This window comes from Salvelinus alpinus, chromosome 15 (genome assembly GCF_045679555.1).
Source record: "Salvelinus alpinus chromosome 15, SLU_Salpinus.1, whole genome shotgun sequence".
Classification (NCBI taxonomy): domain Eukaryota; kingdom Metazoa; phylum Chordata; class Actinopteri; order Salmoniformes; family Salmonidae; genus Salvelinus; species Salvelinus alpinus.
Window position 1 is genome coordinate 41,191,886 of NC_092100.1, and position 24,944 is coordinate 41,216,829.

The 24,944-nt window shown below is 43.3% G+C and overlaps 1 protein-coding gene across 2 annotated transcripts in view; it reads right to left on the bottom strand.

Moving 5' to 3' along the window:
- Positions 1–11,608: 11,608 nt before the first annotated feature.
- The window catches only part of LOC139540094 (GTPase HRas-like), a 34,954-nt gene continuing 21,618 nt past the window's right edge, over positions 11,609–24,944 (bottom strand). For both annotated transcript variants that reach the window (XM_071343652.1, XM_071343653.1), the window contains exons 3-6: positions 23,953–24,131; positions 16,972–17,131; positions 16,586–16,710; positions 11,609–14,830 (exon numbers count right to left, since the gene is read on the bottom strand). In XM_071343652.1, the coding sequence (XP_071199753.1) occupies positions 16,591–16,710; positions 16,972–17,131; positions 23,953–24,131 (459 nt within the window). In that variant the 3' untranslated portion in view covers positions 11,609–14,830; positions 16,586–16,590. The remainder of the gene's footprint in view (positions 14,831–16,585; positions 16,711–16,971; positions 17,132–23,952; positions 24,132–24,944) is intronic.

Sequence of the window (24,944 nt, forward strand, 5' to 3'; positions counted from 1 at the left end):
GACGGGCCGCCCCCAGGTGGTGAGGGTAGGTAGCAACACATCTGCCACGCTGATCCTCAACACTGGAGCTCCCCAGGTGTGCGTGCTCAGTCCCCTCCTGTACTCCCTGTTCACCCAAGACTGCATGGCCAGGCACGACTCCAACACCATCATTAAGTTTGCAGACAACACAACAGTGGTAGGCCTGATCACGACAACGACGAGACAGCCTATAGGGAGGAGGTCAGAGACCTGGCCGGGTGGTGCCAGAATAACAACCTATCCCTCAACGTAACCAAGACTAAGGAGATGATTGTGGACTACAGGAAAAGGAGCACCGAGCACGCCCCCATTCTCATCGACGGGGCTGTAGTGGAGCAGGTTGAGAGCTTCAAGTTCCTTGGTGTCCACATCAACAACAAACTAGAATTGTCCAAACACACCAAGACAGTTGTGAAGAGGGCACGACAAAGCCTATTCCCCCTCAGGAAACTAAAAAGATTTGGCATGGGTCCTGAGAACCTCAAAAGGTTCTACAGCTGCAACATCGAGAGCATCCTGACCGGTTGCATCACTGCCTGGTACGGCAATTGCTCGGCCTCCGACCTCAAGGCACTTCAGAGGGTAGCGCGTACAGCCCAGTACATCACTGGGGCAAAGCTGCCTGCCATCCAGGACCTCTACACCAGGCGGTGTCAGAGGACGGCCCTAAAAATTGTCAAAGACCCCAGCCACCCCAGTCATAGACTGTTCTCTCTACTACCGCATGGCAAGAGGTACCGGAGTGGCAAGTCTAGGACAAAAAGGCTTCTCAACAGTTTTTACCCCCAAGCCATAAGACTCCTGAACAGGTAACCAAATGGTTACCCGAACTATTTGCATTGTGTGCCCCCCCAACCCCTCTTTTTACGTTGCTGCTACTCTCAATTTATCATATATGCATAGTCACTTTAACTTTACATTCATGTAAATATTACCTCAATTGGCCCGACCAGCCAGTGCTCCCGCACATTGGCTAACCGGGCTATCTGCATTGTGTCCCACCACCCGCCAACCACTCTTTTTATGCTACTGCTACTCTCTGTTCATCATATATGCATAGTCACTTTAACCATACCTACATGTACATACTACCTCAATAAGCCTGACTAACCGGTGTTGGCTGGCCCTGGCTTCATACTCGTCGCCAAACCCACTGGCTCCAAGTCATCTACAAGTCTCTGCTAGGTAAAGCACCGCCTTATCTCAGCTCACTGGTCACCATAGCAGCACCTACCCGTAGCACGCGCTCCAGCAGGTATATCTCACTGGTCACCCCCAAAGCCATTTCTTCCTTTGGCCGCCTTTCCTTCCAGTTCTCTGCTGCCAATGACTGGATCGAACTGCAAAAGTCACTAAAGCTGGAGACTCATATCTCCCTCACTAGTACATCCCTCACTCACGTTCATCCACCTCTGGCCTGCTCGCCTCCCTACCTCTGAGGAAGTACAGTTCCCGCTCAGCCCAGTCAAAACTGTTCGCTGCTCTGGCACCCCAATGGTGGAACAAACTCCCTCACGACGCCAGGTCAGCGGAGTCAATCACCACCTTCCGGAGACACCTGAAACCCCACCTCTTTAAGGAATACCTAGGAGAGGAGAAAGTAATCCTTCTAACCCCCCCCCCCCCCCTTAAAAGAGTTAGATGCACTATTGTAAAGTGGTTGTTCCACTGGATATCATAAGGTGAATGCACCAATTTGTAAGTCGCTCTGGATAAGAGCGTCTGCTAAATGACTTAAATGTAAATGTACTAGCTTTAAGCACCAACTGTCAGAGCAGCTCACAGATCACTGCACCTGTACATAGCCCATCTGTAAATAGCCCATCCAACCACCTCATCCCCATACTGTGTTTATTTATTTATCTTGCTCCTTTGCACCCCAGTATCTCTACTTGCACATTCATATATATATATATATATATATTCTGCACATCTACCATTCCAGTGTTTAATTGCTATATTGTAATTACTTCGCCACCACGGCCTATTTATTGCCTTACCTCCCTTATCCTACCTCATTTGCACATACTGTATTATTGACTATATGTTTGTTTATTCCATGTGTAACTTTGTGTTGTTGTATGTGTCGAACTGCTTTGCTTTATATTGGCCAGGTCGCAGTTGCAAATGAGAACTTGTTCTCAACTAGCCTACCTGGTTAAATAAAGGTGACATTTTTTTTTGCAGCCTCACCCAGATTATCATGGCATTTGTAGTTCTTTATGATAGCCACATTAGCAGCAATTAGCATTTCATTTTTGGGAGGGTAAATACAGGCAAATATATTGATATAAGTCCCCTTTCCCTAGAGGGATTGACACGGCTATCAAAACGTCACGCCAGACTAAGCCTAAACAAAACACCCCTTATTTTAAGTATTTCTAAAATCCCCTATGCAAAAAATGTATGCTGGAAAAACGATTGGAACCAATTCCCTGTTTGACTGTTAGGTTTTATGGGTATTATGACTTGTACTGTGGTACTCTATAACTCTGATAAAGAGGCCTAAATCATGGGCAAGAAACATATTGTTTTTAATAAAATCTATTCTGGTAGTAGAAAGCTATCAAAGTTGACCACCGTCCTCATCTTCGCACTCTCTCTTCTAAAAACGGAACATAAGCTATAGGCTAGTCCGGCGTAAGATAGGCATAGTAAAAAAAAATGCAGTAATAAAAATGTTTTCTTTGAAGAAGCATTTGACTCTCGCCTATACAGCACAGCTATTGTTTAGGCAGCACAAAATAATGTTTTTGATCGGCAAGAGCAGTGCAGGCCAGGGCTAGAATATCCATTGCAGTGTGTAATGCAGCCTTTTATTTCCTCCATTACAGCAGCTATCTTAGAAATATAACTTTGCTCTGTGTTTCTCCGAGCATCCACTTAGTAGCCTATAGGTTATGGATAATTTGATTGAGACCACACTAAATAGCCTATAGGTTCACTTGATATTATGCACCCAGTGGAGAATCAGAAATGAGGGGAGGCATCGGGCACACATCAATATATAGCCTTATAAGCAACCAATTACAAAACACTGAGAAATATTGACATTTCATCAATTACATTACACTCCCCTGGACTAGATTAAAAAAAGACTAAACCCTCCAGATCACAACACTATCCACAGTGTCCATGTCAAGCTGCGGGGGACCTTGGAGCGGGGCACGGTGGCAGGGACAGGGGTTGTGAGGTTTGGTTAGGGGTGGGCGTAGGGTGTGGGGTTGGGGATAAGCGTGGTGTTTATAGGTGGGGTAACTGGGGTTACGAATATCGGTGGTGTCGTGGTGGGCTGTTCTAGACTCAGAGGCTGTGCTAGAGCTGAGGGTGGAGAGGTGTGGTATTCTAGCCTCAGAGGCTGTGCTAGAGCTGAGGGTGGAGAGGTGTGGTGTTCTAGACTCAGAGGCTGTGCTAGAGCTGAGGGTGGAGAGGTGTGGTGTTCTAGACTCAGAGGCTGTGCTAGAGCTGAGGGTGGAGAGGTGTGCTGTGAGGGAGGTGAGTTCAGGACTACAGGGAAGGTGTTTAGGCAGGGCAGCAGGGGTTGCAGTTTGCCTGGTGTGTTTAGGTCCAGCTGGACGGGGCAGCTTGGAGCGGAGGAGGGTTGAAGTGTGTTTAGGCCCAGCTGGACGGGGCAGCTTGGAGCGGAGGAGGGTTGAAGTGTGTTTAGGCCCAGCTGGACGGGGCAGCTTGGAGCGGAGGAGGGTTGAAGTGTGTTTAGGCCCAGCTGGATGGGGCAGCTTGGAGCGGAGGAGGGTTGAAGTGTGTTTAGGCCCAGCTGGACGGGGCAGCTTGGAGCGGAGGAGGGTTGAAGTGTGTTTAGGCCCAGCTGGATGGGGCAGCTTGGAGCGGAGGAGGGTTGAAGTGTGTTTAGGCCCAGCTGGACAGGGCAGCTTGGAGCGGAGGAGGGTTGAAGTGTGTTTAGGCCCAGCTGGACGGGGCAGCTTGGAGCGGAGGAGGGTTGAAGGAGCAGGAGGGTGTGGAGAGGTGCAGCAGATTCAAGCAGGGGCTTTAGAGCATCTTCGGGTTGAGAATCGTGCGCTGGTGGAATGGGGCACTGGACCCTGGGCCGGTGGCTGTGTTACCGGTGCTGGATCCTTGTGTATGAGGGCTGGGCTCGAGATCAGTACCCTGGGTTTGAACACTGGGCCTCAGTCCCAAGCCTTTTCCTGGACAGATCACGACTGGTGGTTTTCTATCTGAGATCAACTTAATGAGAAACAGACAGTCAGTCAAGTCACTGGTCATGAAGAACCACTTATGCTTTGAGAGTTTGACGTATTTGCAAGTCTTGATTTCTAAAGTGATAATGAATAGCAACTGTATGCGGAACTGTGCCTGGCTGCTGATATGATTTAGGATTTTATTTTGAGGATGTCGGGGTTTCAGATCATTCAGAAATAAATAACATTCAGAACTTTCAGATAAATATTGTAGAAGCATACAAGATTCTATGGCAAGTGAACTTTTTTTTTTATCAGCAAATAGCCTATTTCTATTCTAAATATTTAAACCTGCTGAATAAGCCCCTCTATCCACGTAATACTGCTCGTGGTTTAGTGGCCATAAACGCTAGCTCGGGATAGTTCTTACTTGAGAGACCAACAGTTGTCTTCAATTTGGTCCAAAACAAAGAACAATTAGATTATGAAAAAAAGTAATAATCCAGTCTTCAGGCTGCCCACAATGCTGCACCTGCCAGCCTGGTGAAACTTACTTCCATGAATTTCCTGCCGTTTGCAGAAAGAAAAAGGAAATCGTAATGTAGCTAGCGCCCGCGAAGGTAAATGACTGACTAAAGGAAGATGACGGCGAAAATAGACAGCATGCGACGGCAGAGCGTGGAGGTCAATGAAAGTATGTTGAGCATAGCAGGAAAACAGAAAATTAAAAGATGGAAGAAGGAAACATCTACCACTACACCTGAGGAGAGATAGGATGGGTGGGAAGAAGATGACGACAAAGGAAGGGAATCCAGCAGGGCAGGAAAACAGAAAAAGGTGGAAGAAGGCAACATCTACTATTACACCTGGTGGTAGGTGTAAGACCCCAAGATTAAGCCTCGTCCTGATGATGATAAAGATAATTCTGGCACATTGGGTGTGAGTTTTTGGGGGGAGAGAATGGTGGTTCCATATGTGGTGTTAGGTTGGGTGGAGAAGAGGTTGGGGACTGTTGAGTTGGTGAAAGTAACTCGAAGTTGACGCATGATGATTTTTTGTTTTTCTACCATCCAGAGGGAGCGGGCGCTTCATACTAAACGCCTAGGGACAAGTACTGTGACTTGCTTTGTTCTCTGGAGCAGGGTGCCATTGAAAATAGTGATAACTGGGGTGCTGTTAAGTGTTGGGGAGGAGCAATTGAAATGGAAGATTCCCGGTGTCTGTGACGTCTGCCATTTGGTGCGACGCAGACCTGGTGGAGAGTGTGTTGAAACAGAGAAAACATTGTCTGTTCTGCTAAGTTTTGATGTGGAGTCTTTCACTGAAAAAGTTACGTTAGGATGTGTCAGTTACACCGTGAGGACTTTTGTCCTGAACCCATTACAGTGTTTTAGGTGCCAAGCGTATGGTCATGTTGCATCAGTGTGTAGGAGGGAGATTCCTAGATGTGAGAAGTGTGCAGGAGGGCATGAGACAAAATATTGTGTAGTACTGGTGGAAGAGGTTGTGTGTGTTAAATGTAGGGGTAAAAGAGAAAAGCAGGTTGAGGTTGCTACAGAAGGTGTCGTATGCTGAGGCAGTGAAGACAGTAATAGTGGCAGATGGGTCCAGGGTGAGGGATCCTAAGAGGATCCCTGTGAGTAGGCCGAGGCCAATAGTGAGTGATAGGAATAACATGTAGTTCAGTAAGATTGAATTCTAAGCGTTCATAGCCATGGTTATGAACTGTGCTGCAGAAATGGTATGTAAATCACAGAAAATAGATGTTGCGGTGGCAGCTGCAAAGAAGTACTTGGGTGTATGAGATTTAACTTAAGAAGAGTTACAAGCTGTGTTGAGCAGGAGTGTCCCATCCTCCCTGGCTGCCGGCCCGGTGTTGGATCAGATAGGGCCAAATAGTGGAATAGTGGTGTTTTTTTAATGGGTGTAGGGTTAGTTGGTAGGGCAAGTTTAATGAACGCACATTCCAGAACAGTAGGTAGAAACACAGAGCTAGATGAGAGGAATAGATGAATAGGGAGGCTGTGGATGGCCTCACTCTCCGGTACAGTAGGTGGCAGTGTATGCACCACATGGTTGCGATCTGTAAATAAAAATTTAAGAAGAAGCTAGCGCCCGCCCAGAAGACAGACACGTGCTGTTGATTGACAGATGTTGGGTGAAGGTGTTTGTTGTGTTGTGTAATAGGCTACTTCTTTAGCCTGCACTACATCACTCAAAGTTATGTAAACAAGTATTTCCCAGTCAGTAGCTAGAATTAGGCGGAATAATTAATACACGTGGATGCTCTGTTGCGGTTGTAGCCTACTACTCTTGCAACAAGTCAATTTGATGGAAACATCTCTGGTGGGAAAATGTGCATGTTGTTTTTATGCATATTTTTTTTATATTCACATGAAAATCTGTCGACAATTGGATGGAAACCTAGCTAGTGAAAAGAAGGAAGCCTGTACAGAATACACATATTCCAAAACATACATCCTGTTTGCAACAATGCACTAAACTAATACTGCAAATAATGTGGCAAAGCAATTCACTTTGTGTCCTGAATACAAAATGTTTTGTTTGGGGCAAATCCAATACATCGCATTACTGTGTACCACTCTCCATATTTTCAAGCATAGTGGTGGCTGCATCATGTTTTGGGTATGCTTGTAATCGTTATGGACTGGAGAGTTTTTCAGGATGAAAAAGAAACAGAATGGAGCAAAGCACAGGCAAAATCCTAGAGGAAAACCTGGTTCAGCCTGCTATCAACCAGACACTGGGAATTAACTTTTCAGCAGGACAATAACCTAAAACACAAGGCCAAATGGAGTTACACTGGAGTTGCTTACCAAGAACACAGTGAATGTTCCTGAGTGGCCGAGTTACAGTTTTGACTTAAATCTACGGCAAGACCAAAAAATGGTTGTCTAGCAATGATCAATCACAAATTTGACAGAGCTTGAAGAACCCAGAAAGACTCATAGCTGTAATCGCTGCCAAAGGTGCTTCTACAAATGATTGACTCAGGGGTGTGAATACTTATTCAAATGAGATATTTCTGTATTTCATTTTCAATAAATTTGCAACATTTCTAAAATCATGTTTTCACTTTGTCATTATGGGGTTTTGTGTGTAGATGGATAAGAAAAATAATATTTCATCCATTTTGAATTCAGGCTGTAACAACAAATTGTGGAATAAGTCAAGGGATATGAACATTTTCTTAAGGCACTGCATTTGGGATGGAGCACTGTTAGCTTCAATTCCTTACCTTTCACTCGAAATTGGAGAACCAGTTATTTGCAACACTGGAATATACTATAATAATATTCAATAAAACATTTTGTGGCACAATTCACTTTTAGGTCAAGAGTTCAAGACTATCTTGTGGAATTATGTTTCTTTTGTTGTCTTTTAATTTCTGTCACAATCAACATTTAATAAAGTCTTTATTTGTAAAACTATGCTGAACAAAATAGAAATATACATTTTCTTTGTGAGTCTTAGTAAAAAGGTGCGTGAGTGCGTGAGGAAAGAGAAAGTCTAACTGTTCCTGAGCCTTGTCGATAAAGACCAGTTGAGATGCGAACAGCTCAGATCCTTCCATCAACTCTGTTGTGTCTGGGCTGCTAATATAAGTAATCAACTTTGTCTGAGTTTACACAGGCAGCCCAATTCAAATCTTTTGCCAATTATTTGCATATCTGATACCCATCTGCTCTTTTACCTAATGGGTAAACAGAAAAAAACACATGGAACCTGATCTTTGACTTCCGATTTATAACACCTCCATATGTGGATCTGAATCCTGTAACAAACATGATCCTCCATGTGACCTCTATGTGGACGCTCAGATCAGATATTTTTGCTTTGAAGTGTTTTTTTTGCACATGAGCATTACATATGTGTGCTACTTTAAATCAAATCTTATTGGTCACATACACATGGTTAGCAGACGTTAATGTGAGTGTAGCGAAATGCTTGTGCTTCTAGTTCCAACAGTGCAGTAATATCTAACAATTCCCCACAACTACCTAATACAAATAAATCTAAAGGGGTGAATGAGAAAATGTACATATAAGTATATGGATGAGCGACAGCCGAGCGGGATAGGCAAGGTGCAATAGATGGTATAAAATACAGTATATACAGTTGAAGTCGGAAGTTTACACCTTAGCCAAATACATTAGAACTCAGTTTTTCACAATTCCTGACATTTAATCCCAGTAAAAATTCCCTGTTTTAGGTCAGTTAGGATCACCACTGAAATGTCAGAATAATAGTAGAGAGAATGATTGATTTATTTCAGCTTCAGCTTTCACATTCCCAGTGGGTCAGAAGTTTACATACACTCAATTAGTATTTGATAGTATTGACTTTAAATTGTTTAACTTGGGTCAAACATTTCGGGTAGCCTTCCACAAGCCTCCCACAATAAGTTGGGTGAATTTTGGGCCATTCCTCCTGACAGAGCTGGTGTAACTGAGTCAGGTTTGTAGGCCTCCTTGCTCGCACACGCTTTCTCAGTTCTGCCCACATATCTTCTGTAGGATTGAGGTCAGGGCTTTGTGATGGCCAGTCCAATACCTTGACTTTGTTGTCCTTAAGCCATTTTGCCACAACTTTGGAAGTATGCTTGGGGTCATTGTCCATTTGGAAGACCCATTTGCGACCAAGCTTTAACTTCCTGACTGATGTCTTGAGATGTTGCTTCAATATATCCACATAATTTTCCTGCCTCATGATACCATCTATTTGTGAATTGCACCAGTCCCTCCTGTAGCAAAGCACCCCCACAACATGATGCTGCCACCCCCGTACTTCACGGTTGGGATGGTGTTCTTCGGCTTGCAAGCATCTCACTTTTTCCTCCAAACATAACGATGGTCATTATGGCCAAACTGTTCTATTTTTGTTTCATCAGACCAGAGGACATTTCTCCAAAAAGTACGATCTTTGTCCCCAGTTGCAAACCGTAGTCTGGCTTTTTTATGGCGGTTATGGAGCAGTGGCTTCTTCCTTGCTGAGCGGCCTTTCAGGTTATGTCAATATAGGACTCGTTTTACTGTGGATATAGATACCTTTGTACCTATTTCCACCAGCATCTTCACAGGGTCCTTTGCTGATGTTCTGGGATTGATTTGCACTTTCCGTACTAAAGTACATTCATCTCTAGGAGACAGAATGTGCCTCCTTCCTGAGCGGTATGATGGCTGCGTGGTCCCATGGTGTTTATACTTCCGTACTATTGTTTGTACAGATGAACGTGGTACCTTCAGGTATTTGTAAATTGCTCCCAAGGATGAACCAGACTTGTGGAGGTCTACAATTTATTTTCTGAGGTCTTGGATGATTTCTTTTGATTTTCCCATGATGTCAAGCAAAGAGGCACTGAGTTTGAAGATAGGCCTTGAAATACATCCACAGGTACACCTCCAATTGACTCAAATGATGTCAATTAGCCTATCAGAAGCTTCTAAAGCCATGACATCCTTTTCTGGAATTTTCCAAGCTTTTTAAAGACACAGTCAACTTAGTGTATGTAAACTTCTGACCCACTGGAATTGTGATACAGTGAAGTATAAGTGAAATAATCTGTCTGTAAATAATTGTTGGAAAAATTGCACAAAGTAGATGTCTTAACCGACTTGCCAAAACTATAGTTACAAGACATTTGTGGAGTGGTTGAAAAATGTGTTATGACTCCAACCTAAGTGTATGTAAACTTCCGACTTCAACTGTACATGTGATATGAGTACAGCCCAACACCGTGCAGGACGTTTGGCATTTGTCAGAGAACACCAAGATTGGCAAATTCGCCACTGGCGCCCTGTGCTCTTCACAGATGAAAGCAGGTTCACACGCACATGTGACAGACGTGACAGAGTCTGGAGACGCCGTGGAGAACGTTCTGCTGCCTGCAACATCCTCCAGCATGACCGGTTAGGCGGTGGGTCAGTCATGGTGTGGGGTGTCATTTCTTTGGGGGGCCGCACAGCCCTCTATGTGCTCGCCAGAGGTAGCCTGACTGCCATTAGGTACCGAGATGAGATCCTCAGACCCCTTGTGAGACCATATGCTGGTGCGGTTGGCCCTGGGTTCCTCCTAATGCAAGACAATGCTAGACCTCATGTGGCTGGAGTGTGTCAGCAGTTCCTGCAAGAGGAAGGCATTGATGCTATGGACTGGCCCGCCCGTTCCCCAGACCTGAATCCAATTGAGCACATCTGGGACATCATGTCTCGCTCCATCCACCAACGCCACGTTGCACCACAGACTGTCCAGGAGTTGGCGGATGCTTTAGTCCAGGTCTGGGAGGAGATCCCTCAGGAGACCATTCGCACCTCATCAGGAGCATGCCCAGGCGTTGTAGGGAGGTCATACAGGCACGTGGAGGCCACACACACTACTGAGCCTCATTTTGACTTGTTTTAAGGACATTACATCAAAGTTGGATCAGCCTGTAGTGTGGTTTTCCACTTTAATTTTGAGTGTGACTCCAAATCCAGACCTCCATGGGTTGATGAATTTGATTTCCATTGATAATTTTTGTGTGATTTTGTTGTCAGCACATTCAACTATGTAAAGAAAAAAGTATTTAATAAGAATATTTCATTCATTCAGATCTAGGATGTGTTATTTTAGTGTTCCCTTTATTTTTTTGAGCAGTGTAGTTAGCTGATACGTAAAATACCTATCCAGGCGTTGTAAGATCTGTCAGGAGTCAGCAACACCTGGGCAGAGGAACAACCTGTGACTGACTAAAATATACATTTAAATAGGGGTCACATGTAAAATTTTGTGTGGACAACCAGGGGGAAAAAAATCTGATTTGGGTTCTTAGGGTAGCAGTGTAAACACAGCCGTTGTTATTATTTTAACTGAAAAACACAATTATGATCATCACATTCCATCTGAAAGAGCTTTTGTTCCCTCTTGTGGAGAAATAAAAACCACCATTTCACTCACTGGAAAGGGTGTAGGCTAGACTAGAATTTAGGTCACAGGGGATAAATTACATAATCTTTATCCAGATTAAGAGATATTTTGTGACAGTGTATTGCATTTTTGTGCATTTTTCATATTCTTAACTCTGTAACTTGTGCTATCAATTCAGTTTGTTACTGTGATTTGCACACGTCTGCTTTGATCACTAGACATATTAAATCATGTGGATAAATAGTTATATTTAACTGCTCCAATGATTCTTGTAAAATTCCCAAACAAATTCCTTGTTTTTGCACTAAAAACAAATGTGGTGTTCATAGTATTTACATTCATATTTTAGCCTGGAGAGAGGGAAGGACTGAGGGGGGAGAGGAGAGAGGGAAGGACTGAGGGGGGAGAGGAGAGAGGGGGGAGAAGGAAGGACTGGGGGGGAGAGGGAAGGACTGAGGGGGAGAGATGGTAGCTAAAAGAACTACGGTCAGTCAGGTGAATGAGTTTATCTTGACATCTTTATTCCTGCCCTGCTGTACATTTGCTATTTTGTTAGAGTAAATACATCTTAAATAGTTCAAACAGTTGATATTTTCACAATCAAACTTCCAAACCCACATCCTCTCTCGCTTATTCAAACTACAGTTTTACAGGGAGAAGCAAGCCCTTTATGTGATTTCAGTACTTGGGCAAACCCCCCCAATGTCCACGTTTTTTGTCCCCAAAATTGTCCCCTCCATTCAGACATGATTACCAGTGGCCTGCTGGTCTTGTATTCCGCTTGACGACAACTGATGTCCAGTTTGTAAGAATTTACCTTCAGATGTGTGTCCATAACTGCCTGTCAGTCAGTGTACAATATAGTACAGACAGACAAGGGAAATGGTAGAAAATAATTAACTGGCATATAACTGGCAACTATAGTTCAGTTAACTGTACAGTAAATGTCTTCTATCACCAGATGTTCACCTGATACACAAGTTACATAGCATGTCTGATTTGTTTAACATTACCCAGTAGATCACTATGTGGACAAAGATTTAAGATTGGTTATTTCTTTTTCAAAGTACAGAATAGATTTACTTTATATGGTTATGGAGTGCCATATATTAATAGAACAGTATTTTCTGTTAAAATGCACTTTTTTTTTCACAGTTTGATCAGTTTGACCCCCCCCCCCACACAAAAATGATTGAGAATCAACCTATACAGGGTCAACATCGTCCCAGTATCCCTCAGAGCTCCAGAATATAATCTGTGGTCCACACAATGCAGTGGAGAAGTTATATCCAGACAGAGCCAGAATAAGTGTAGTGGCTGTCGTCTGAGGTTACGGTACCAAGCCTGTGTGCAGTGTCTTCATCCTTCGACCACAGCCCACCTCCATGACAGTTTGTCCATTCCCTGGATCCAAGGGGTCATATGAAGGGTAGCAAACCAGGAAAGGTGACAGGATCTGGGGGAGTCTTGTCTGACTGCAGGGCCCTCTCATGGTAGAGGGTGCAGGTCAAAAAGCCCTTATATGCCAAAAGGTGTTATTGTGTTCAGGCAAGATAGGGGGTAACTCAGCAGAGTGTTTGTTGGAGGAGGGGAGCTCCTGGAAAACCACATACAAGAGCACGTACTGTACATATGCTAAGGAACACCACTCACATGTATGATAGCAGCAAAAAGTCAGAGTGAAATTAAGCATTTCTAGAAACAAAAGAAAATGATTATTTTCCAACATTTAGGTCTATCTTCTATACAAGAGGTCAAGGGGTGTTGACTTGGCTTTGACAGAAGTCTAATGAGGCATCACAATGTTCTACTGTGGCACTGTGGCTGAACTATGGGGATAAGTACCTTCAAAAACAAGAGGAGGAAATCGAAATAAAGTGGCCCTTTTACAGTAAAAGAAACCCCAGAACACTTAATGAATTAAGATTGGAGTCACTAAACATACTTAGTTTGGACTAAAACACAAACAATCTAACTATTCAGACAGGGCATGCAGTAAAAAATCACATCTGGTTGGAGTGTTTCAGAGTTTGTTTGTGCTCCTTCTTTCCCTCCAGACATGAGGAAAACATTCTCCAATCGCCATAAGTCATTCACAACAACAGTTATCCACAGAGGAAAGCAGACACAGACCACCACAGAAACACTTGCTTCCGACAAACTTACTGCTCTAACATGTACAAGGCATGAAGTACTAGCTAACAAATAAGGCAAGTTAAACAGGACCAAGCAGTGTTCATTTGTATTGTCAGCCCTATGCTGACGTTAGTGTTGTAGAGAGCACAAAAGCTAGTAGTCCTACCTACATCATTCAATATTGAGAAAAATTACGAGAACCCCTGAAATGAAGAATGTTTTCCGCTGACTTTTCTTTCAATAGAAGTTGGCTCAGACATGACTATCTTAAATCAAATGATCTTCTCAGGGAACCAAATATCTTTGAGGCGGCAGTAGTGAGTAGAATGAGAGAGAGAAGGTTACTGTGGCCAAACAACCAGTTTTATCCCGCATATTAGCAGTAATTTAAGGCAGGTCTTGTGCATTACAATCTGTGAAGTTGAAATTCTGTCATTCTATCTTATGTTCCAGGATCAAAAGACGTGGCATTTCTGGACATGCCTATTTCCTGAGCCTTAATAAAAACACAGGGAAGACTGATACCTGCTATCTACAACTGGCAAACTATACTAAACACCATGAAGTTATTTAAGCAAAGGAACTTGAAAGAAATTAATGCCACCGGTAATCAAGCTCAAAGCACATTTTGTTCCACTTCCTTGAAAAGCTGTGCAAGAATCTTTCACTGCGTAACCATTCCATGATAAATAAATGGCACTGCATGGACCAAGCATTGACCTTAGTCTCCCAGCCTCCACCCACAATTCAGCCCAACCTTGAAGGCAACAGAAAGTAAAACATCACTCATGTACCACTCACTTCTCCACCCAAGACAGGTCTTAAAATGGCAACCTCCCATCACACAAAATAAACATCCTGACTTACTTTACAGCGCTGAGCATGACCACCTTCAATCACAACAAAAATCACATAGCAAAAACAATGCGTTTAAGAAGAAAAGAAAGTTAGGTTCGACGGCTGGACTAACCGTAAAAAAGGCACCATTCCTATGTGGTGTGTCTTGTATCATGCTCTGTCCCCTACTTGTATCCATAATAATGAGGTTTCTGCAGAGCCCCTCTAGAGTGGAACAGGGAGGCTGGGGGAGGTTAATTATGCATGGGGATATAGGCAACTACTGTCCACTCTTTTCAGGGGGTCAAATGTAAAATCTGGGTTGAGGTGTGAGGTGGTGGTGGGGGGACTCACCATGGGTTGGTGACACCCCCCTTTAAGACCAGTGTTGAGACTGTTAAACAATAACTTCGCAGGAACTCATTGGAGATGCTCGGCATGATCACACTGGAGAAAAACAGTCATTAGTGGTGTTGCTCTGGCAGACATGGACTCAAAAAGAGGGGACAGAAAGCCTAGTCTAGACGAGACTAGCATGGCACAGCCTGGCCTGGCAGGGGCAAGGTACTCCTCTCCCAAACGTCTATGGTACACAGATAGCTTGGTGATACATCTGCTTGCTCTGCCTTTCCTTGACCGTCCTCTTTAGTTTCAAAGTTTGTTGTTGTTGTTTCAGCTTCCACCGTCAGTCTTCAAGTCCATGCTGCCACTACGCGCCATAGGTCCACTCCTCACCGCGAATTGGTGAGCTGTGGGAGAGAAGGATAAATTATTAAGACATTGTGTAAGGACTCAGCGTCTCTGCTGTGAATAAATGAATCAAATGTATTTTATTTAAGTCATTTTAACAAATTGGCAGTTGTCACAAAGTGCTATACAGATACCCAGCCTAAAACCCCAAAGAGCAAGCAATGCAGAAGCATAGTGGTTAAGAAAAATTTAGAAAGGCAGGAACCTAGAAAGAAACCTAGAGAGGAACCAGGCTCTGAGGGGGGCCAGTCCTCTTCTGGCTGTGCCGGATAAACTATATTGTTGATTATTCTTGAGATCAGATATGGGCAGTATTTAAATTACTTTTGAGTATTTTGTCATTTGTATTACACCGGGCTGAACTACAATGATTTTGTAACCAGATGCATTCGAGAGCTATAATTTATATATATTTTTTTATTACAGCAGTTCACAATTTTGTGTGCCCCCTTTCACCCTTCATTCATATAATAAGTCTGATTGCACTATGGTGTGATCAAAGTGTCTGCTAAATTAATTAAATATAAATGTATATGTAAAAACGAACAACTGCAAAGCATGCTGAATATTATTCTAATGAGCCCTGCCCCCGAAACAAGGCCAAATAATAATACCGTGTGCTTTGGAGTTCATTTTGGTACGTTCATTTTCACATACACATTTAGGTTATTTACCAGAAATTCTTAACCACAGTGACTTACAGTCAAGTGTGTTCAACTAAGGTAGATAAAGAACAACAACTGACCTAGAATATGTGGACAACTACAAATACCTAGGTGTCTGGTTAGACTGTAAACTCTCCTTCCAGACTCACATTAAGCATCTCCAATCCAAAATTAAATCTAGAATTGGCTTCCTATTTCACAACTAAGCCTCCTTCACTCATGCCGCCAAACATACCCTCGTAAAACTGACTATCCTACCGATCCTTGACTTCGGCGATGTCATTTACAAAATAGCCCCCAACACTCTACTCAGCAAATTGGATGCAGTCTATCACAGTGCTATCCGTTTTGTCACCAAAGCCCCATATACTACTCACCACTGCGACCTGTATGCTCTCGTTGGCTAATGCTAATGACTGGAACAAATTGCAAAAATCTCTGAAGCCTTATATCTCCCCTCTAACTTTAAGCATCAGCTGTCAGAGCAGCTTACCGATCACTGTACTTGTGCTATTTACAGATTGGCTGTGTATATCTGACTACCTCATCCCCATATTATTACTTACCCTCTTGCTCTTTTGCACCCTAGTATCTCTACTTGCACATCATCATCTGCACATATATCACTCCAGTATTAATGCTAAATTGTAATTATTTTTGCCTCTAGGGCCTATTTATTGCCTACCTCCCTACTCTTCTACATTAGCACACACGGTACATAGATCTTCTCTGTTATTGACTGTACGTTTGTTTATGTGTAACTCTGTGTTGTTTTTGTCACACTGCTTTGCTTTATCTTGGCCAGGTCGCAGTTGTAAATGAGAACTTGTTCTCAACTGGCCTACCTGGTTAAATAAAGGTGAAATAAAAATAAATATCAGTCATAGCAAGTAAAACGTTTCTGTAACCGTTACTGAGAATGTTGTTGCTGTACGGGCCGGCTACTTGCAAATGTATTTTAGTATTTTAAAATGCATGCATTTTAAATCAGATACATTACAAAATACAAGTATTGTGTAACTGTATTTTGTCATTTTTGCCCATCCCTGCTTGCAATAAAGTTGGTAATGGGCTGAGTCTATGACTGACCTCCATCAAGACACCACACAGCGGCAGCTCATGCAGTCCTGCCCGCTCTCGTCAGGAGGGTTGAGCTTCCTCAGCTTGTGTTGCCTGATCTCTCTGACTAGTGTGTAGAAGGCATCCTCTACCCCCTGCAAACACACATACACCTTCAGAACTACATCAATCTGCAAAGTGGGCATTACATATTATCAAGCTCGTAAACATGGCCATCAACATGACTTTCTCTATATTTGTTTGAGCAGTTCTTTAACAATGAAAACAAATGAAATCTCAAAAACTTGAGCTTTTCAAAGTCGGATCGGTATCACCATGGAAACGGCAATCACGTCGGATGCAACCAATAGAACATTTGCAATGGTCGAAACGAGACAATGTGTGTGGAAGTGTACCTGTCGTGTCTTGGCCGAGGTCTCAATGTAGGGAATTCCATAGCTGCGGGCCAGTTCCTGTGCTTGCCGCGTGTCCACGGTACACGCCGGGAGGTCACATTTATTACCCACCAGCACCATCGGTACGTCGTCAGAGTCCTTCACACGCTTGATCTGTTCCCTACAGGAGGACAGAAAGACACTGGTCAGTACCTTACTTGGTCTAACCGGTTTCTCTTTTAACCTTCGTGTACAGGAATTAGTACCGTACTCCACATTACATCAACCGTATACCAGAGGAACTACCAGTAGAATTACTGGTGTAATGTCAATACCTTGTAGTAGAGTGGAATGCACTTGCAGCTATGGAGAACCTCGTCACGGTGACTGTAAACATTTTACGTAATTTTTTTTGTCATTTAGCAGACGCTCTTATACAGAGCGACTTACAGGAGGAATAAGTGCCTTTCTCAAGGGCACGTTGATAGATTTTTCACCTAGGATTCGAACGAGCGACCATTCGGTTACTGGCTTAACGCTCAATCGCTAGGCTTACCTCCCGCCCTCTAGGCAAACACTATGCGACTGGCTGTACACATACCCACCTGTTACAAAGTCATTCCACAACTAATGCATTATGTAAAGTTGCCATAATCAATTCCCAATGAAGGCGCTCACTGCTCGTGGGTCATTTCACCCTTCTGTATAGGATCCTACCTCCCTCTCCTTCCCTCCTATAAACACCACCAGTCAGACAAACAAGGGGCTCTATGACACAGAGGAGCAGGCCTTGCTGTGCAGCACTGCTGGAGGGAGGTGGACAGCAGGCAGGTGGGCAGCAAACAGTATGACCTCATCTCTCCAGCAGCAATCTAGCTAGCAGGCCAGGGGAGTGTGAGCGGAGTGGGTCAGATCTATCCATCAACTCAGCTCGTGCCACGTCTCTATGTCCGTAACTCAGCACAGTCACAGGCAGGACAGCTAACACCAGGTGGAGGAGTTGTGGTGGCATTCCAGGCTGTCTTTATCCATGGTCGTGCTGTGAAAATAAAGACAACCTGGGCATGCTCAATCTCTATGGAGATGGATGGGAAAGGCAGGGAACATGAGCTCACCACTAAAACAGCCAGTCAGATGATTGTGTGACCGTGTGAGACCGAGGGTAATGGGTCAGATCTATATAATCACCCCCTTAATTTACCTTCATCACCTAGCAGTACACACAATAGCCAATGCAAACCCACCAACACCGATCTATGGTCCGTTTGGTGTGATTTGTAGATCAGTGACTCTGCATAGCGCTTTGGCCTTGTCGATTCCCTATATAGTGCAGGCCAAATGGTGGGCAACAGGCACGCTTCACCAATCCCACAGCTGGCAGCCTGGCATCAGAGCTGGAGTTAACACAGAGACACTGAACGAACTGCACCCTCCCTCTGTCTATCACATGAACAATACATCTTTAAATAACTTGACCAGTTTAACGCCGTAGTCATCCTCCATTCTGGCCCGGGATCTGGGATGGGGAGTATTATTACAGCATTGAGTGTCCGTCCATCTTTAGACAGTGATGTGGTGTTAACTGACAGCTTTGGAGCCTGGCACACCAGGTTGCCAGGAGTAAAACAGGGGGGAGACAAACGTGCTGTTAGCAGCGGCGACCCGTCATTCAGGGCAGGTGGGGTTTTGGGTTGCATGTTATTTTGGCATTAATACATGTCACATATCAGTTTACAAATAATGTGTAAAAAAAATAAGTTAATAAAGCCACATACACAAGAAAGCAAAAAATAAACCATGTTTGTAAGGCAGCTCCAAAATGCAGGTGTTTCAGCCTATCTCAGTGCTTTCTGTGGTGGTGGGGCATCCAGCGGAAAATACGGAGCGTAGGGGGTTGGTAATGTTCTCTAGTTGTGCCGTGATTGGCTCAGTGTTCTGTTACTCATGAGGACACTACGTCACTGCCAAATCTAAGGGTAGAGCGCGAAAATTCAAGCCCCATGGGTGCTGCCATAGAGTTACATTAGAAGTTCCCATCCAAGAACGCTCGAGGCCACTGGCCGCAGATAAAATGACGTCAAATCACTTTAATTGAACAGTAGCTTTGATTGGACTTATGTCAACACCATACTTTCAAAATCTTAGCTAGTGGTCATCATCATGAATCAAGTCGACAATCTACTGGCAAATCCTTTTTAATCCTTGTCATATGAAGTGAAATAACGAAGAGAAATTCTAGATAAAACGTACCGGTGCTCATCGGCCATAAACATTACACAACAAGTTGTAAATCGCAAATTCGACAATGAGTGGTTTGGAAGTCATCAGTAGCTAACTGCAAGCATTGCAAAGCAATCACTAGCCTTCTATTCAGTGGAGTGGGTGTGTGGTGCCAATTCTGGGTTTAAGGGTCTCGTTTCCAAGCTTAAATATATATTTTTTTTTAAACAAACATTGGCCATGCTGTCAATCCAGCATGATTTCTGCCGCGTTCAAAACAACTGGAAAATTCGGAACTGAGAAATCTGACTTAAATGAGTTCAAGACAACTGGGAACTTGGGAAAAAACGAGTTCTGACTGGGGAAATAAGTTTTGAATGGTCACCCAACACTAAATTGTAGGTTGGGAACTGGGGCCTCTTTCTAGATCACCGACTTCAACATTATTCAACCTTGTCCCCCCCCCCCCCCCAGAGTTCCCAGTTGTCTTGAAAGCACCATAAATCCAGAGAAAGTCAGACTTTGATGACAAAACTTGCCCGCGAAGGATGGCTGCACCACCATGTTCAAGTGAGCACAGCACAAGGTGAGTCCAAAAATGTATTGTATGCTGCTGTATAAATGATGTAATATGCCAATGAGATATGTATACTGTAGCTAAGAAAGTAATACTAAGTGTATGTTGTGTAGTAAGCTGTTAGTAGCCCATGTGCCTCACCCTAATCATTTGGTCTATTTTCCACTCTTAATTTTGCCTACTGTTCTGACTTGGTGGTGCACATGTAGCCTATAACCTGTTTTTAGAGAAATGTAATCATTGAATATTGTAAGAGCTTTCATTGTCTGCTTATATGCCCAGTTTATTTATCCTATGCTTCTGACTTGGTGTACAGGGAGAACACTAAGAACGGCCCATGTTCTGAATTCTGTCTCTGTACATTTCAAAAGTGCTGAACATATAGTTATTGACTACGTCCGTCCTAGCTCGCTCATTAATGTCTTAACCGGAATTTCGGATTGCCTCTTATTGTCCCCTTGTGCCATAGTTTGCACATCTCAATTATCAGTAGAAACGACATTTGTTTAAGCAAGTCAGCCATATCAGCTTTGTTTAAAAAAAAAAAAAAAAAGGTAGTAAATGAGGCTGAATGAACTGTTTCGCTGCCAGACAAGGCTCCGCTGATAGCCAGGTGTAGCAATGGTAAGGTGTTGGCCCTAACAGTTTGTGGGCACAGTTTGTCACCTTATAGTGCAATTCATGTATTGTTTAATGTTGTTTTGTGTCGTGGCTTTGCTGGCATGCATCCCCAACATTTTTTTTTAACATGCTAAAATCGCCACTGGCTGTTAGAGTGTGTGGTTCTGTTCTAAGCACGATCCCCAAATATAACAATCTTTCTCATTACCAATAAAACAAACAAGAGGGAGAGAGAAAGGTAGAGAGAAAGAGAGGCAGGGGTGGGGAGAGTGAAGACGCAGAATAGATTATCATCGTCATCTGGAATTCTTCCCTCCATCTCTCCCTCATCCTTGGGGGTGCTATCCCTCTCCTCTCCTGCTGCTCTTCTCTGGTCCAGTGTTCATTTGGCAGCTATTTTAGATTTAGTTATAGTCTTAAAATACCCTTTAGTCTTAGTGACATTTGAGTAAAGACTAAAATGCGGGACCATTTTTGTTTAGTTTTAGTCACAGACATTTTAATCACATAATAGTCTGCGTTTTTAAATATTAAATAATGAATAATTAGGCCACCTCTAACTTCCATTATGTACATCCAGATAACCTTGTCCAACTAGGCCTACTATCCAGTAGTATACCTTAACTGGCAACATTGATAGTGGCAGATTGTAACCAATGCCAGCCATAATTAACTATATAGGCAACAAAAGTCTTGCCTACAGGTTAAACAATTTACAGCTCTGATTATCTCCCCAAAATAACCGCCAAGATGGGTAAATAACAGTTGTTTCCATGAAAAGGGGAGAATTTCAGCTTTACAAAAATACCAGAAGTTTCAAGTTTTAGTAGTCTTGTGTGGGATACAAATTGTATACATCATCCAACTAAATGCTTACTTGCAGGTTCCTTCGACAATGCAACAATAAGAAATAAACAATAAGAATACGAACATAAAGTAAATGGCTCAGTAGAATAGAATAAACATTTTAGCATAAGTATAATACAGTAAGGCACAATTTACAGTCCAATATTTACTTATGTATTGGGGAAGGGGGAGGGGGCAGTGTATAAACTAAGCAGTATAATAAGAGTCTGGTAGCAGCAGTTGTGATGTGTGTGCAGCATGAATATGTTTGTGTGTGTGTGTGTACACATATGTATATGCAGTTGAAGTCGGAAATTTACATACACTTAGGTTGGAGTCATTAAAACTCTTTTTTCAACCACTCCACAAATTTCTTGTTAACAAACTATCGTTTTGGGAAGTCGGTTAGGACATCTACTTTATGCATGACACAAGTAATTTTCCAACAATTGTTTACAGACAGATTATTTCACTTATACTTCACTGTATCACAATTCCAGTGGGTCAGAAGTTCACATACACTAAGTTGACTGTGCATTTAAACAGCTTGGAAAATTCCAGAAAATAATGTCATGGCTTTAGAAGCTTCTGATAAACTAATTGACATCATTTGAGTACCTGTGGATGTATTTCAAGGCCTACCTTCAAACTCAGTGCCTCTTTGCTTGACATCATGGTAAAATCAAAAGAAATCAGCCAAGACCTCAGAAAAAAATTGTAGACCTCCACAAGTCTGGTTCGTCCTTGGGAGCAATTTACAAATGCCTGAAGGTACCACATTCATCTGTACAAACAATAGTACGCAAGTATAAACGCCATGGGACCACGCAGCCATCACACCGCTCAGGAAGGAGATGCGTTCTGTCTCCTAGAGATGAACGTACTTTTGTTCAGAAAGTGCAAATCAATCCCGGAACAACAGCAAAGGACCTTGTGAAGATGCTGCAGGAAACAGGTACAAACGTATCTGTATCCACAGTAAAACGAGTCCTATATCGACATAACCTGAAAGGACGCTCAGCAAGGAAGAAGCCACTGCTCCAAAACCGCCATAAAAAAGCCAGACTACGTTTTGCAACTGCACACGGGGACAAAGATCGTACTTTTTGGAGAAATGTCCTCTGGTCTGATGAAACAAAAATAGAACCGTTTGGCCATAATGACCATCATTATGTTTGGAGGAAAATGGGGGAGGCTTGCAAGCCGAACACCACCATCCCAACCGTGAAGTACGGGGGTGGCAGCATCATGTTGTGGGGGTGCTTTGCTGCAGGAGGGCCTGGTGCACTTCACAAAATAGATGGCATCATGAGGCAGGAAAATTATGTGGATATATTGAAGCAACATCTCAAGACATCAGTCAGGAAGTTAAAGCTTGGTCGCAAATGGGTCTTCCAAATGGTCAATGACCCCAAGCATACTTCCAAAGTTGTGGCAAAATGGCTTAAGGACAACAAAGTCAAGGTATTGGAGTAGCCATCACAAAGCCCTGACCTCAATCCTACAGAAGATATGTGAGCAGAACTGAAAAAGCGTGTGCGAGCAAGGAGGCCTACAAACCTGACTCAGTTACACCAGCTCTGTCAGGACGAATGGGACAAAATTCACCAAACTTGTGGAAGGCTACCCGGAACGTTTGACCATAGTTAAACAATTTAAAGGCAATGCTACCAAATACGAATTGAGTGTATGTAAACTTCTGACCCACTGGGAATGTGATGAAAGAAATAAAAGCTGAAATAAATCACTCGACTATTATTCTGACATTTCACATTCTTAAAATAAAGTGGTGATCCTAACTGACCTAAGACAGGGAATTTTTACTAGGATTAAAATGTCAGGATTTGTGAAAAACTGAGTTGAAATGTATTTGGCTAAGGTGTATGTCAACTTCCGACTTCAACTGTATGTATGTATAGATAGGTATACACACACACATCTATCTATCTGTGTGGGTGTGTGCATGTGTGCTAAGGTGCAAAGAATCAGAGCAGGTGGTCAGTCCAGTTCAATTGTTCAGCAGTCTGTTGGCTTGTAGATAGAAAATGTCTGAGCCTGTTGGTATCAGACCTCATGCTCTGATATCGTCTGCCCCACGGTAGAGAACAGCTCGTGGCTGGGGTATGTGGGGTCCTTGATGATGCTGCATGCCTTCCTCGGGCACCGTTTCAAGTAGATGTCCTGGATGGGTGGGAGCCCAGTCCCAGTGATTTACTGACCCGTCTTCATCACCTGCTGGATGGTCGTGGACGGAGCAATTCCCGTACCAGGCTATGATGCAACCAGTCAGGATGCTCTCAATGGTGCAGCGATAGTATTAGGAGAGGACCTGGTATTACTGTACTCCTAATATTCAAAATAGCATTAATTTTTCCTATAGGAAAAAAGCTACCGCAACTCACATTTGCTGCAACACTGAAGATTGGGAAAAAAAACAGATGAAAAGGAGCTTCATGTGAAATTGAGTCTCAAGTGGAATTGTCACATTTGTCAATTAAAATTGTAATAGTTCACATTTTTCAAGGGCATTTCATCTCGTTATCGTCATAGTTTTAGTCAGGAAAAAGGTCGTTGACGAAATTAACACTGCTCTCTCTGGTCCAATTGAGTCAGGATCGATTTAATTGACAGCGTGCTGTAATCCCCTCAGTCACAGGCTAAGCTTTTTTTGTATAGCTTTGTATAACCCTTTGTCCTGACACACACACACACACACACACACACACACACACACACACCTGTACTGGTGGATGTCCTCAAAGGATTTGGTGTTGTTGATGGCGAAGACACAGAGGAAGCCCTCCCCTGTCCTCATGTACTGGTCCCTCATGGCACTGTACTCCTCCTGACCTGCAGTGTCCAGGATGTCCAGCAGACACGTCTCCCCGTCAATCACCACCTGCTTCCTGTACGAGTCCTAAAACAGGGGGAGGGACATCCTCCAGTTACACTGCTACAGACAGGCTGCCTACGTATTCTTTAACCAAGTGTGCACAGGAGCAATTATGGTTAAGTGCCTTGCTCAAGGGCACAGACAGATTTTTTCATCTAGTTGGCTCGGTGATTTGAACCAGCGACCTTTCGGTTACTGGCCCAACGCTTTTAACTGCTAGGCTACCTGCCACCTTGTTAGGTTTCAGATGGCTGTAATCTGGAGGCGAAAGAAACGCACACCTTATTAGGAGAGGTGATGCAATAATTTAATAACCAACGTTGACAGACAAGCTGTCTTCATCATGATATAAAGACAAACACTGCAGGTCACTAGTTTATATAGTGTCAAAGGACACACACAGGTGTCTGTAATCATGGCCGGTTGTGGCCTGATATCATTGGTTAATTCTCAGATAAAAAATAACATACAAAACACATGAATGGATAGCATACGATCATATATACAATTTGGCTACATAGGAAACAAACAATAACAATAGCAAAATCCCAACAATGGCTTCAGATCAAGGTCTACGTTGAGACCGAGAGGAGCAAGGCAGCCTCTCGTTTTAACAATAAATTGTTGAGATCACCCCCTCTCCTAGGGAGGGTGACATGTTCGACGCCGATATAACATAGGGACAAAATCGAGTGGTTCACTTCCAAAAAGTGGGCCGTAACTGGGTAAGTCGAGTTCCTGCACCTAATGGTGCTACGATGCTCCGAGATTCTCACTTCCAATTCACGCTTTGTTTTAACCACAACATTTTTACCACGAGGACAAGTTATTAGATAA